General features: G+C 47.4%; 1 protein-coding gene across 1 annotated transcript in view; it reads right to left on the bottom strand.

The window, feature by feature from the left end:
- Window positions 1-11646, bottom strand: part of CLSTN2 (calsyntenin 2) — a 593278-nt gene extending 581632 nt beyond the window's left edge. The window contains exon 1 of the mRNA XM_012664412.1: window positions 11345-11646. Within this exon, the coding sequence (XP_012519866.1) occupies window positions 11345-11453 (109 nt within the window). The 5' untranslated portion in view covers window positions 11454-11646. The remainder of the gene's footprint in view (window positions 1-11344) is intronic.
- Window positions 11647-15937: the final 4291 nt, after the last annotated feature.

Genomic DNA, 15937 nt, shown 5'->3' with positions numbered 1-15937 from the left:
ACACTGTAAAATGTTTCTCCTATGCTAGATTTCATGTCTAAACATTAGTGATTTATTCCTTTGGGTTAACCATTACCCTTCACAGGTTTGGACCCATCAGCTACAGGGCAGGCTGTTATCTGAGAAGCACTCCATTTCAAAGGGGTCTGGTGTGTGGAATGTAGTGTGAATCTGCCCCTAGCACTCCCTAGGGGAGTGCTTGTGGGTTTGAAAACTTGAAGGAGCAGAAAGAGTTGAAAACTGAACGTTCAGAACCTCAAGCCACTAAACACACATCCAGTCAAGCTAAGGAAACACTCGCAGCCTCCCCCCAGGTCTCCTAGCTCTTATACTGCAAGACGGTGTGCATCACCCTCCTCTCCCCAGGTGCGTATCTATCTCCAGGAGGCCTGGGCAATGACCACAGTAGGTGCTCAAATAGGCATGGCTTCATAAAAGATGAGCGTTCCTAGTGACAAGCTACAGCAGAAGACACAGATCCTCGCTCAGGAGACTTCCCTTGAGAAACAGGTTTTAGACTGAATAGACAGTGAAGTCTTCCTCTCACTAGTCCTCACTCTGCAGCTCAGATGAAGGCAAAGTGGCCTCTGTCTCTTGCCAAAGCAGGCCTGGGAGAGGCCCCAGCAGAGGAAAGTTAAGCCCCATCTCCACCTCCCTGTCATGCCTTGTTTCTTCTCCCATGAGCATCCCAAGGTCTCGTTCAAGAGCTCCAGTCCGACCTCAGTCTCCAGAGGTCAAGGAAGATGGGTAGAAGTGAGGCAGCAGCCGGCCCACTGACCCTCTGGATGCCCCAGGGGGACACAAAGGTCTAGTCCCCTATACCCACTTGGAGATGCACTGTCCCCCACCAAACCCAGAGTTGCTGGGGAGCATTTTGTTAAATAAAAGAGAAATTTCATTACAGTATTTGGCCTAAGCATCAGGTAGAAGCGTCTCTGGGTTCGGGCATGGAGTGATAGGCTAAGTGTTTCCTGGCAGCATAATAGAGAAATCGTGGACACCTACTCATGTTCTCAAGCCACATAAGTCTGGACAAACTGCACCGCTACAGAGGAAATCATCAACAATACATCCTAAGACTGGGACTTCAACATTTTTGAAGGGTTTCTTTTCTCCTCCCTTCCAACTTTGATATATGTACTTACTTAACAAGGGTCTGGGGAGGGTTAATTGAATTAATATATGTAAAGTGCTTTGAGTTTGAAAAGAACGCGCAATATAAATGGAAGTGTCACTAAAAAGGTTAATCTAATTTACATCTAACACTTTCAGTTCATGGTGTTAATGAACTATATCCTTTTAGAGAGTGATTAATTTATAGAAATGTGATTATTTTTCTTAATGCTATATATGGCTCAGCTTCTCCTATTACTATATCTAACTTTATAGGAGAATTCAGCATTTTACAAATTAAAATAATAAATCAAATGCCCCTATAATGGTTATATTTCATTAATTACAAGGAGACACGCATTAGATTAACATTTATCTGTTTTAATTAATTTGCTGCAATGCAGTTATCCATGCAAATTGGAAAACGACACATCCACTTGACATAACATTAACAGTTTTGACTGGTTCTTCGTGAAAATTTATGGATCTGCAACTGCTGCATTTGTTGCGTAACCATGGTGACCACCAGCTGTGTGACATATGCAGGCTGTACATCAAAGAACTGGGAAGCGACTCATGCTAAATTCAAACTTCTCCTGAAAAAATAATTTATTAGATTTGTAAAACAGTATAAAGAGAGAAAGATGTAGGGTTTGTTTTGGGGCCTTGAGTCCCATAGTCTCAAAACAAAGTTCTTAAATATGATCACCTTATTTTCTTAGGCACTTTGTCCCTTCAAAGGGCATTCACAGCCACTTCCGTTTGGATACTCAGAACTTTCTAAGGCAGAGGAGGAAGGTGCTGTTGTGTCCTTTCTGCACGTGCCAAGCAGACACCCAGGGGGTTGAGCGATTTGCCCCAATCCTCCTAGCTCATCGGTGGATCCAGGCCACAGGAGTGGGAGACCATGGCCTTTCCTTGATACTCCACAGTGATTTTCTACTCAGACTTGATTGAAAACTGCTGATTTATTTAACTACATATGCAACAGACATCATGAAAATGCAAAGTGGCAGAAGTCACAAAAATGATGTTTTAAAAAAAAAAATCAGCAATCTTCACAAGACAATTTAATGCAGTGATTCCATAGGAATAAGTCAAATTTTAGCCAATCAAGCACTCTCAGAAGCAATGAGCACAGCGTTTACAGCTTTTCTGCGTGAGAATTCCAATGACATCTGCTGGGCCCAACTGCTTAACACATTTTGGCATGGTTAATGTTCTCCTGACTCATCTGCAGAACTGAGTATTTTAAACCTTTACAGACTGAATGCTGCCAGTTGGTTTGGGTGGGGAGTCAGATGACTGGAGGGAAAGACTGATGGGGAGCTACTCCCCGACCTAAGGCAAGAAGCGGTAGTGGCCGGGAGAGGTGTGCTTGTGCACGGCCGCGTGGGGTTCACAGCCGTGTGGGTGGCATCGCCCTTGCCCACAGTCACTCCCTCAATACTCAGCATTCACTCTGGGCCTCGGACCGTGCTGGGCACCAGCCACACAGGGGTGAGCAGGATGCCTCCCTGTTGAAGGGCTCGTAGTCAGACTGATGAGACAGGAAGGCAGCAGGCGCTTTGATGGGGGCAACAAATGAGGGGTGGGAGAAACACAGAGGCACACGGCCCCACCTGGGAGTGGCGCCCAGTTGGGAGACGCAGTACGATTTAGCTCATCCGAGTGCTTCTCAGCCTTGCTAGGCATCAGAAACGCTGGAGAGCTTTGCACAGTTCCCCAGCTCCTGCCCCAGAGCAATTACGACGTAATCCCTGGGGGTGGGTTCCAGGCATCAGTGTTATTTTAAAACTCTCTCAGGTGGCTCCGCTGTGCATCCAGGGTTGAGAATCACTGGCACAGTGGATAAGAGAGTGGACTCTGAAACCAGACCTTGTGGCTTCAAATCATTGTACCAGTTGGATGAACTGGGTAAGTAGCTTAAAATTCCTTGCCTCAGTTTCCTCACCTATAAAATGGGGTAATAAGAGCAGACACCTCATTGGGGCCGTATGAGTTAATATCTATAAAGCACTTAGAACAGTGCTTGGCACATAGTAAGTTCTTGAAAGGTGGAAGTATTTACTATTTGGAAATGTCTAGAAAGCTCATTGAGAAAAGAGGAGGCCAGATAAGAAGCAAAATCATCAACAGACTTTTATGCCAGGCTGGAGAGTTTGGAATCCATCTTGGGATAGATTCCCCGGAGAGGTCTGTCAGCAAGGGGTGGCTGCCTGTGCTAAGAACCTTCTGAGGAGGCGTGGGTTGCCAGGGTAAAGGCAGAATCTGTTTCAGACATCTCCTGTTCTGGCCTTTGCTCTGCGAATGTCTGAGCTCCTTACTGAGGTTACAGTAAGGATGGGAGAGTTTTGGTGCACCCATCCTAAAATTGAAAAGGGCTGGTTACCTCCTGTTCCCCGCAACCCCCAGATGGTGGCAGCACCCTCAGGGCAGTGGCAATGGAATGTGGCATGAGAACTGGACTCTAGGTGCTCGTGACAGAGTCTGGTGCCTGTGGAAGTAGAGAGCCCAGGACCTCACGGGGCTGTGCTGTTTGGACAATGGGTATCACAGGCAAGTGGTAATAACCTGTGAGAGATGGAAACTGAGGCAATTCCAAGAATGTTAAGCTATTCTCAAAGCCCTGGGACCCTTACAGACCCCAGTATGGATGGTGAAGGACAGAATTCATGACGACGGGGCTGGAATTTCTCATAGGCCTGGTGGGACTGACGTTCACGCTACCATTCCAACAGCAATATGATGGGTAGGGTAGAGAAAGAGTTGCAATTAGAATCTAGTGCTTTCATTTGCACAAGATGCTGAACAAGACAGTGGCCATGGGAATGGAGGAGAGGTTCGAGATGGTTATGGGCAGAATCGACCAGACATGACAAAGGGTGGAATGTGATGTTTGTGGAGAGCTAAGCATGCTGGAGGACCCCAGGGGCTCTGGCTTGGGTGAGTGCACAATGATGTTCCTTTCACCAAACAGAACGCAGAGGAAGCAGCAGATTCTTGGAGGGAAGATGAGCGCTTGAGTTGGGACGCATGGGCTGGTGGCACCCTGGGGCATCTTAAAAGAAACAGACATTGAGTGAGCCTTGGATGGGGTTGGGGAGGGGCTCAAAATGAGCTAAGAGAAAAATTGTTGGTCAGGATAGAGATGCCACCGAGGAAGACTGGTGTGAGCAAAGGGTCTTGGGCTGGGGACAAGCAAGTTCCTGAGAAGGTATTGGAGACAAGTTGCCTGTTCCGTTAAAAAACTGCTACGCAGTGAGAGATGTGGGCTTCAGGTGGCCATGGTCCAAGATGTCACCTGGCTCACCTTGCTGGCTCCCTGGTGCTGGATAACAACCAATTGCGTGCGGTCTGAGCCCTGGTCTGGCTCCTGCTCTGCTGCTATATGCCGTAATGTCCATTTACCAACCTATAAAGTGAGTATTTATAAAATATACAATTGCTGTACATAACGTCCTGCTGTGACATTAGAAGAAAAGGCAACTTTGATGAGCAGTCAGGTACCTGCTCCTCTTATACCATCTCCTCCCACCCTTGCCACACACACTTTTCAGTAACCTCTTCTCATCCTTTTGGTGTCCAGCCACCTAATATACTTGAAAGTGTTCATGATGTCCTTTATGAACCCTGATCATTTAAAAAGGAGTCAGGAGAGGGTAATGTTTAACCCAAATGAACGACCATAATGGGCACAGGGGCCAGCCAGCTAGAGCGGTCTTTCTGGTGCAGGAAACCTCCCCTCCCGCAACCCAACTCATCTGAGACCACACGGTGCACACAGCTGCCTCCTCTGCTTGAGCCAAGCATGACTGGGGGCTGGGGGGAGGGGGAGGAAGGCTCCAAGCTGCCTGGACAAGAGACAGGGCATGCTCATTCTGGTTTAAGAACTGAGTAAGAGAGTGAGGCTTCCAAAGAAACCAACTCTTCTAGCAATTTTGAAGTAAAACCCAAACAAATATCCTTGGATAGCAAGATGATGCCTTCTGGGGCAATAGAGCCTCTTTGACCTCACTCAGGGCCTTCCTCAAGCAGACATCACATCACTCTGGTAGGTAAAGCCCGTGTGATGTCAGGAATCCATGTCTACCACACTACTCTGTGTGGTAGTCTACCAACTTCAGTTCTATTAAATACCACCTCTGAGCTGTGAGACTTTGGGCAAGTTACTTCATCTTTTAGGGACTTGGTTTTCTCCTCTGTAAAAATGACAGAATAGTTTTGCCTCCTCCATAGGGTTGGTATGAGAATCAAAGCAATTGCTTATGAAGAGCTGCAAGATCATGCCTGGCACACAGCGTGCATTCAGTAAACATTTGTTGTTTTATTAGGAATCTGTGTGCAGAAGTATATCCGACCCTGCCGGAGCTCCCTCTTTGCTCCTGCCTATGTGCCAATCACTCTCACCACCTTGCGTTTCCCTGTCCTGCCCCTCCCCCATCCACGTACCCAACGCCTACTCAGCCGTCAAGACCCCTTTCATTTTCTCCATAAATCTTTCCTGACCTCTATCCTTGCCAATTTCTTCTTTTCCTACAAGCCTTTTTGGGGTCTGTGATGCAAAAGTCTACCATTTTCCCATAAGCTGCCAAGTTCTGCAATAGTTCGTGTCATGTGTGATGTTTGCCCTAGACAGAGCATGTTCTCTCTGATGACTGGAACTTGCTTTCATTATTATCTTTTTGTTCCCCTCACAGAGAATACAGGAAGCTGAGAAACAGCTATTGGCTAAAAAGGCTAAGGAACAGGGCCCCCTACACGTTTGGACAGCCCTAACTCCCGTCCCAAGCATTCTCCTCTGACCGGTGCCTCCTGCCTCCTGCCCATTTCTTTCCCAAAGCTCACAGTGCTATTCAGTGCCTCTGTCCTATTCGGTGCCAGGATCCTCAGCTCAGTGCTCTTCCCCCAGCTCTGTCCTCCCCATGGTCCATCCTCAAAAGTTTTCTTTTCTGTGGGATCATTTCCACAGGGTCCAATTAAATGGGCTAGATAACAAATAATGAAATACTAATCTGTTTCAAGCTGTTGCATATCACAGTTTCAGTTACCCCATGCTATATGAACACACATCATCGCAAAGGTTGTCAATGACTTAAGCAAAAAGGTACGTTCTCTGTTTTCTGGAACAGAAGGGCTTGGAGGAAAGTGCTAACTGGGCAGGGGACCTTTCCTCACAGCCAGATCACACCACAGAAGCTCTTCCTCCAGAGACCAGAGCCTCCCACACCTCTGGCACCGGCACATGGAGACATGCTTGCTTATTTATTTATATAGTAAACACTGCTGACCTTTACTCTGAGCTGGCCCTGCATTGAGTGCCAGGGCTTTTGAGATGAATGAGACAGAGCCCTGGCTTCAAAGGCATCCACAGACCAGTGAAAGAAGCAGATGTTTTCACAAACAATTCAAGCCAAATGTACGTACATGCATGCAAATTTATATTTACATATGATATTTACGTACGCATGCACATTCACACACTAAGAGAGGGACAGAGAAACAAAGATCACTGTTTGAGTTGAGAAAAGATATGAACAGTTATTAAATTGCCAAGAGGTCAGAAAGGGGGAATTTCATCAAATCTCAGACATTAGAACCGGGTGTTTAGGTGATCAATAATTAAAGTCATCATATATTTAGTGCCTATTACATGCCACAAACTTGGCTAAATTTTTCTAAGGACTATCCTGACAACCAACTTACAAGATAGATTTCTGTATCCCCACTTTATAGATGAGGAAACAGGCTCAAAGGGTTAACTAGTTTGTCCAAGATCATCTAGCCAGGAAGTGGTAAGCCTGGCATTGGAACCCAGGTTGCTGTAGCTACTAAGCCCAAATTTTACTTTATACAGAAGAGGAGAAAACATCTAAAATGTGTATGTCAAGAAATGATAGTGCTCTGGATTACAAACAGGTATGTTCCCTAAGCTACTCATTTCACTATTGACGGCTCATCTCATATCTCAAGGCCAGGCCCTGGAGGTACAAGGAGAGTCAGGATGGCTCAAAAGGCCAGTGCTGGAGTCAGACAAGGAAACACAGGTGTGCAGGAGGGAGCGGCACAGTCTTCTGGGAGTGACCAGTCTAGGAAGGTTCCTAGGGAAGGCCAAGTCCTCGCCTCGCCATGTCTTGAGTAGCAATGGGAATTCGGCTGAGGAAGGTGACCTTCTAGCCTGAAGCCCAGAAGGTCCAGGGCAGGGAAAGGGCACATTCCAGTACAGGAACCACAGGTGATGCAGGGCAGAGAACACTCTGATGCATTGCAGTGGGCTTTTTGACACTTCTATCTCAGTTAGAAAAATAACTCTGTCACTCCCTTAGGAGATAGGTTCCACTTGCCCAAATATGATTTAGGACAATTCACCATAAAAATTCCACACCGCCTTTGCCCCTGCAGGAAGTTCTGCAGTGTGCACTCTGGAATATTCAAGGATGGTTTTTGAATCTGTGGGAGAGAGAACTGCTGCTCCAAGCAAGAACACTGGTTTCCACAGATGAAAACAAGGCCCACTTTCCTCACCTCCCCTTCAGGCCCCTTTTAGACAGCCCTGGACTTTCATACTGCTGTGGGCAGGACCACAAGTGCTCCTGAGTAACTCAGAGATACAAACAGCTCAGCTTCCCCTTGGTCCCTAGATCTGCTTCCAAACCAAAAGGCAGAATATCTGAGCAGGAGTCAGGGGGCAGTGAACATAGTGATCTTTCTTATTCTCGCCCCAGCACCACATCCTCTAGCTAGAGGTCTTGGCAAATTGTTTACCCTCTCTTGGACTCAGTTTCTTCATCTGTGAAATGGGCTAACACTGGCTCTGCATGTATTGTAAGAGTTAGAAATAGCCCATGAAAGGGATTAGCACAGTGCCTGGGACATATTAAGGAAGGGCTCCATACGCTGCCATGACTACAGTTACACTACTACTGTAGTTGTGATTCTGCTTTGTCCTCTCCCCTCCCTATTACCGAATGCTGCTTCTGTAAGCCTTGTCTCCCTGCCCTGGTCTCCCTTGCCTGCGTCTCCATCACGCAGTTGGTGCTATATTTTGGACAAATTCTGTCTTCTGTCATTCTCTTAAAATTTCCACATAAAAATCTTGTCTTACTAACTAAAACAGAAGCTCCTTAAAGAATGGTAGGGGTGGGAGGGGCTGGGGATGGTCTTCTGCTACCTGCTCAGAAACCTCCAGAGCACTGGGCCAGGCTCTGGGCACACAGGTGAGCACTACAATAATGGATGGTCCATAACTTATACTCAAGTATTGTCCTGAATGACCTCTATGCCTACATGTTGGGAACTGAAAAGGGACTGTGAACCAGGTCCTTGAGATCTTAAGGCTACTGACATTTTGCCAGATTTAGCACAAACCTTAAGATGTTTGTCTAGATTGCATTTTCCTCTTTCCCTTGGATAAGACATGTCTTTCTATGTCCCCAGAGACTTTTGGGGTCCACAATACCTTCCCAGTTTTGCTCATTGTACATGTGCATATATGATTTAGTCTTTTCAGGAAATCTAAGAAGTGCTTATCTTTTCTGAATAGCCAAGATATGAAAGGGTGAAGGGAAGGGGTTGTAACTGCCTGACCACTGTATTATTTCCGAAATTGGAAATATGTTTGCACTGAAAGTACAGTGATTCTGTGAAAACCCTAATGGTTGTCAGGGATTAGATGCTTGATTCCCTAAAGCAAGAAGCAATGAACACAAAGGCACAACAAGCTGTGCACCACAGACATGACTTCTCACACGAGCCGGGAGTGCATGCTTCCAGACAGTTGTTCAGAGGGTGCGTTCAACTCTGCCAGGAAGCTTGACACTGCACTCCCAATTTTCTTCTACACATGAGTACAAAATTGTATGGAAGAAGAAAGATATTTTTTGTTCAATCTTCTTCACCTGCCTTCCTGAGTTTTCTCTTTTTTAGTGATAAGAATAATAATTACATGAACTTTAAAAATGGCCAAGTCAGAGGCAGGGTGCATTATACATGAAGCATACAGCTTTATTATTCCAAACATTCTTCAGAGAGTATACGATTTGGAAACGTAAAATGCAAGTGCATTGTAATAAGGAAAGTCAGTCCTGTAAATACTAACTGAAGTGTCATAATAAATGTCTCTGTAGTGATCAAGTATTACACATTTGGTCTTTTTAAAAAAAAAAAAAAATGCAGCAAACAGCGCTCTTTGCAGCCCCCCAGTGGTTGGAAGGGGAAAGACAAGAAAATGGGAATTTAGACAGTTAACTCTCACTTTGCAGGACCAATAAACTTTTTACAATGGAAAGACAAACGTCTAGTTTTAACCACAAAATGGATATATTCTAAGTGGGGTGTTGGTTAAAATGCATATAATTATTTACATAATTCAAATCACTGAAAGCCTGGATTTCTTTTTTCTTTTTGAACTCTCTCTCCTTCTCTTTCTCTCTTACCTCTGCAAAGCTTTCCATTCTGACCAAAGAACTCAGCAATGCATTATGTACACCAGGTCCTCCTCCCAGTGATTTCTTCCCTGTTCTTCACTTGCTGTGTGCTCCCTCCCTGTTTGTAGACATCTGCTCATAAATATACCATCTGCTTTGCTACAAAGTGATGGAAAATTTTTTAAAAATATAATTTTCCTATTTAACAAAGTGTCTACACTGGAGAAGGAGGACAAAAAGTTTAGAAGTTCATTGTTTTTTATTCTTGTTTTCACCAAAACAACAGTATCTCAGATTGATCTCTTCCTAATAGCAACGCTTTACCACACTGTTTGAGACATTTCTGTAATGAGTTTTTCTTTTTCTTTCTAAAAAAGAAACTGCCTGTCAAGGATACACCAAGAAAAAACATGCTGAAAAGAAATAGGATGTGCGCTTACACAATCTTTTCAAAACTATGTCGCCAAAAAAATTAAAGATTACAGACAAACTGAAGCTCCCCTATTCTTCTCAAATGGATCACTCCTAAGTTACTGGAAAAGCAGTTCCCAAGGCCCTGACAAGGCGCACTGCCTGTCTCTTGCTCTCTCTCCACCCTTCTGGAGTAATTCAACCTGACAGGCATTCCCTTCCCTGAGCTAGTGGTAAACTGTAGTTCAAAGCCAGCCTCCAAAGCAGGTTGTCTGTTATAGGGAGCCTCTTTTCTGACAGGCACAAACCTCTCCGCGCTCTGATGGTCGGGACCACATACAGGCTCATTGTCACCTGGCAGATTTGGCTACAGCCCTCAAACCAAATGCAAGCCCTCCTTGTCAACAGCGCAGAGAATCAACAAGTTATCACCAAGCCGGGTGCTCCAGCCAGGATCTGCCACAGCCTCCCTAAGCCCCCACCGCCCTCTCCCAGCAGCTCTGCAGTTCCACTGCGTCCTCACCCCTTGTAAGCACAAGACCTGTTTGTTTCAGATCAGCTGCCCCCACCGCCCGCCCTCACCCCAGCGCTCCTCCTGGCGATCCCAGGCAGCTGTCAAAGTCCGGGGCTCTCCAGCTTCCATGCTTGCCTGACAGCCAGGCGTTCACTGGGATCTAGCTTCCTTCCGGGCGGGAGGGCTGGGGAGGTCAAGATCTTCAAAGGAACCGGGTGGACCGGGGAGTGGCGCCAGGTTCTCCGCCTCTGTCCTCAGGGGCCAGAGCAGAGTAGGAGAGGCAGTGGGGAGCGTTGCATCGCTCACTTCTTCCGGACTTCACAGCCCACCGCGAGGGCGCGCGTTCCCAGGGGAGCCCGAGCAGCCCTGGGGGAGCCTGAGGAGTGCCACGGGGGCTCTCCCTGGAGCCTGCAAGTTTCCACTCAATCCCCGAGCTGGGAGCTGGGAGACAAGTCACAGCTCGGCTCCCTCCTCAGAAGGCGTCACCGCCGTGCCTTCCCCCGGGAAGAAGCAGACACCTGCTTCTCCCTGTGGCAGCGCCAGCGCCCTGCTCGAGCCGTCCCTGGGCCGGAGCTTGCCACTCACCCACTTTGCTCCCACCCCGGCACAGACAGACCCCAAAGTTGTCCGCACTCCCCAGACCTCGCCTTCTCCTCTGCCCCCGGACCCCGCCCAGGAGTTGGGCCGGCGTCCGCGGTTGGAACCTCTGTGGTCCGCTGCACAGGGCGCCCACTTCGGGGATCCCGGGCGCACAGAGGCTGGAGAGGGGGCGGCAGGGGAAGGTAGGCAAATCCAGCGTGAGCCGGGGTCCCTGCCGCTTTCACCCTCAATTCTGCCCTGCCTTCCTCCTGGCAGTGGAGCGAACTTCCCCAGCACCCACCTTTAGCCGCGAGGAGGCGGCGCCGCCGGCTGTCCCCGTCACCGCCGCTGCCGCTCCCCACGCCCAGCGCCAGCAGGAGCGGCACCCAGCACAGCCTCGCAGGCAGCATCCTCGCAGCCGCCGCCAACGAGCTGCAGCCGCCGCCTACTGACCGCACCGGCTCTCGCCTACTGGTGCCCGCCGCGCCACGGGCCGCCTCGCTGTGCCCGCTGGGTGCGCTTCTGGCGCCGCTGTCGCCGCCGCCGACGCGCTCGGCCTTCGGTTCCCGCCGCGGCGCAGCTCGCTCGCCGGCAGCAGCCGCGCTCACTGGCGCGGACCCGGAGCGGCTCCGGCGCTCACCCCGGGACGGCCCGTGACGTCACGGAGGGAGGGAGGTGGCTCGTGCATATTCATGAACGCGGACACCGGCGCCGGGTTCTGCGCTCCCCGCCCCACAGCCCCTGCCCCCAACTTTCTTCTGTCGTCCCCACGCTCCCAGGCGCTCTACGGGTCCTCCTGCCCCCGTCAGGACCCGGCTCCTAGAGGACCCTGGTGGGCAACTCCGGGGAAGACTCCAATCTGGCGCCCCCGACCCCAGCTCTCCAAAAAGCCGCCGCAAGGAACGGCAGGCTCACCTGGGGCCTAAAGGTTGTCTGCGGGGGCGCAGGGGACCCTGCCTTGCCATGTCCTTTGAACTGACATCTGGGTAGAGGGGTCGGGCGGGCGTCGCAGCGGGTCCTGCCCTTGGTTGAGTCTCTGGGCGCTCTATGCTGCCTGGTCTGGGGAGGGCGCCAGGCGCACACAGGAGCGCCAAAGCGCAAGTGCTACCAGGAGTCGTCAATAGGGCAGATAGCCTTGGATCTGGATGGCAATGGCCGGGCTCCACGCCATCTCAGAAAAGCAGGGGCAACCAAGGCCCTCAGAGGCTTATGGAACAGATGGATCAGAAAAAGCAAACTTGGAGTGCTGGACCTGCTGAGGCTGCAGTAGGGGTCACACTTAAAATTCCCTGCAGTATGGTGCCATACAAGAAGTTACCACCTTTATGTTGTCACTCTGCATCTCTAAGAGCAGGTCACTGCCTCGTAAAATCTCCTGCTAGGGAGTATTATTGTCAGTTCCCAGAGTGCAGGGGCGGTGTCCATCTTGACATCCACAACCATCCCCGAGGATCACGAAGGTACTCAGAAAATATTAAATATTAATTAATGCCTCAGGAAAAAAAATCCTTGACCATATTTACATATATGCAATGCCAATGTCACACACAATTCAGGGCTCACAAGGAATAGTTTGGAAATAAGGTAGAATAGGGAAATCCAGAAACAAACATAATTATTTGTTTATTAATTGATTCAAGACGTTCGCTGAGCACCTAGGCAGGTTGTAGCACCCTGCCAGGGAGCACTGGATTAGGTATTGGAGGTCCAAAGACCAAGGAAGGTTGTGGGTCCTGTCCTCAGAGTCTTTGTTCCCTGTCTGGGAAGCCAGAGAGGGCGGTAAAGGCAGTTACAATCACTTGTAAATGTTATGGTCCCGCACATTCTTTATGTTGCTAGATATGAGCCTTTACAAATCAATTAACAAAATGTATATATTGCAACAGTGTCTAAACAGCATCCTGTAATTAATAACTGTAGTTTGAGGTACTCAACAAAGCCATAAAATTCATTAACAGCTCTCATGCTGCTCAGTCTCCCTGTGCTGCCCTGGCAGCTCACCCAGAGCTACTGCGGGTGTGAAACCCAACTCTTTGGCACTTCAGGCACCAAGAGGTGCTTGGGAACAGCAGTGAATCATGGTGGCTACACAGGGCTCAAACCAGGCAGATCTGCAGATCTTCTTTAACCCACAAATCAACATCTGTGCTATTATTCTCATTCCATACATGAGGCAATGGAGCCTCAGGGAAGTTAGAAAATTTCCTTGTGCAAGGTCAAAGAGCTGGTAAGCACCCCAGGCCAACACCAAGACCTTGCCTTTCTCAGATGTGCTATCTGAAGGATGGATGGCATGGAGAGGTGGAAGCTGATCCAGGCAAAATCAGGGAAACCAGCAAACAGAAGACAAATGTAAATTTGTGTCATTTTCTTCCATTTATGCCCCATCCAATTACATCATGCCTCCTTCATTTTCTCTAAGTAGAACTACCTTACTGTCTACCCACTTGCACTGTCCTTGATGTCATTATACTAGGTTTTGTTAAGACCAAATTGTTGGTCCTGAAGTTTTTGCATGAAATTTCAAATTTCAAATGAATTCCAAATTCAGACCAAACAATGAGAAAGAGGGGGAAATACAGCTTATTAGAAGGCATCTCCAAGGATTAAATAGATCACCAGGAAAGCAAACAGCAGAGAGATATACCAGGGTTAGGCCAGTGATCAAGTGGCACAACATCACTAGCCCCCATCTCCTCCTTTACAAATGGGGCCAATAACAATGCCTGTTGTGGTAGATCAAGTGCACTAATGGCCCCCATTTATTCATGCCTTTCTTCATCTATTCCCTTTGGACGTGCCCTCCCACCCCAACTTGGAGCTTGGCCATATGATTTGCTTTGATCGGTGGCACAATACCATGCATGTTTCCTCTTCCTATCCTCTACACCTGCCACCAACATGAGCAAACGGCCAGGCTTACCTGCAGGTGGGTAAGAGACCAAGTGGCATAGAGCTCAGCCATTCTAGCCAGCTAAGGCTACCCTATGTTGGTCAGCACCAACTGACCCACAAGCTGGCCACAGACACAGGAGGAAACCCAGGCCAGTATCAACCAAGATCAACCAAGCCTGGCTCATATCAGAACTACCCAGTCGACTTATGAGAAATAATAAATGGTTGCTGCATTAAGTCACCATGTTTTGGTGTAATTGATTAAGCAGTATTACACCTACTTCATAAGATCATTAAAACAACACTCAGTTGTTGCACGTAGTCAACGTTCAGTAAATGTAAAAATGTCTTCCTCTTATCTCTACTTCCCAAATCTCTGAAATTCCAGTCACAACCTTGATTTGGTTCATTTCAGGAAAAGACAACAATGACCTGGTTTTGAGGGAATGAAGGTAAGTTTAGCCTTAGAAGTACTCTGCCCATAAGAGCTTCAAGTCCATGCCATGTGTACACAGCACTGCTGTGCTGTCTGCCTTTGCTGGGCCATTGCAGATGTAGACAGTGGGTAAAGCAACCCAACAGTTGATGAGTCCCCACTCGCTCGGTGCCAGGCTTTGCAACAGGGTATGCATTCCACATCTCCTTTAATCTTTGTAACAACAGGTGTGCTATGGTTTGAATATTTACCCCCTCCAAAACTCGTGTTGAAATTAATGTGGCAGTACTGAGAGGTGGGGACTTTGGGAGGTGAATGGGTCCTGAGGTCTCTGCCTTCATGAAGGGATTAATCCGTGCATGGATTAATGGGTTACTGGATTGATGGGTTATCATGGGAGTGGGACTGATGGCTTTTTAACAAGAGGAAGAGAGACCTGAGCTAGCACATCTCATGATGTGATGCCCTGCACTGCCTCAAGACTCTACAGAGAGTCTCCACCAGCAAGAAGGCCCTCGCCAGATGCAGCCCCTCAACCTTGGACTTCTCAGCCTCTGTAACTGTAAGACATAGATTCCTTTTCCTTATAAATGGCCTATTTCAGGTATTCTATTATAAGCAACAGAAAACAAACTAAGACAAAGTGCTATTTTCCCTATTTTATTATAATCAGATTACTGGCTCAGAAAGTTTAAGTAACTTATCCAAATTTGCGTAATTGTGCAGAATATCAATTCATGTCTGCTTAATTCCAAATTCCATCTTTCTACCACACATCGTGATTTTTAGAGAGATATGCAGGATAAGTAAGCAACAAAAACATAGTTTCAAATCAGAAAAGGTAGCTTTGGGGATTTGATTTTTTAAAATCTTTGTCCATCATCTCTTCTGAATAATGACCATTTAAATAACCAATGGTTACAAAGTAGAGATGCAAATCTCTCAATTTGTTGAGACCGTACCCCTTATTTTTGACTCATTATTGTGGCATGTTCCTTTAAAGACCTGGCTGAAAACATGGTGAACAGAATGATGGACGGTCTTCATCACAGGAAGGCCAGGTCCAGGGCCCCACCTGGCAAAGCAGTAATGAACCTCAGGCAATTTACCTAGGTCTATAGTTTTTAACAAATAAATAACTCTCCCATTCCAGAAAATAGAATCTAACAGGAACAAGCCTCAGATAAACATAGCCATTCCCTCTCATTTTCACCAGGGTCATTAATGCCTTGCCCAATTAAGCACCAAAACACAACGCCTGAATAAGTTAAGCTGGATAAATGAAGAAAATAAGTAAATTATACCTACTTATGGAAACTTATTTCTTAAAAACAAAATCGAACTAAAGCTTCCTGCATGGCCCAAATTTAATTCAATTTAAAGAATTTAATTCAATTAACTTCACTTTAAAAGAAAGGTTGAAAAGCTGAACTTTAAAGAACTAAAGTCATTTATTGTTCCCCTCCCCCATCTTGGCAGGTAAAGCTGGGTCTTCATGACCCCCAGGTGACAGCACAGGTTATAGAATTTTCAACATTGCTCTCAGAAGTTTTAGTGCTATTG

This window comes from Propithecus coquereli, unplaced genomic scaffold (genome assembly GCF_000956105.1).
Source record: "Propithecus coquereli isolate 6110/MARCELLA unplaced genomic scaffold, Pcoq_1.0 Scaffold12, whole genome shotgun sequence".
In the NCBI taxonomy this organism is placed as follows: domain Eukaryota; kingdom Metazoa; phylum Chordata; class Mammalia; order Primates; family Indriidae; genus Propithecus; species Propithecus coquereli.
Note: the sequence above shows the minus strand (reverse complement) of the source record. Positions and strands in the feature narration are given on the sequence as shown.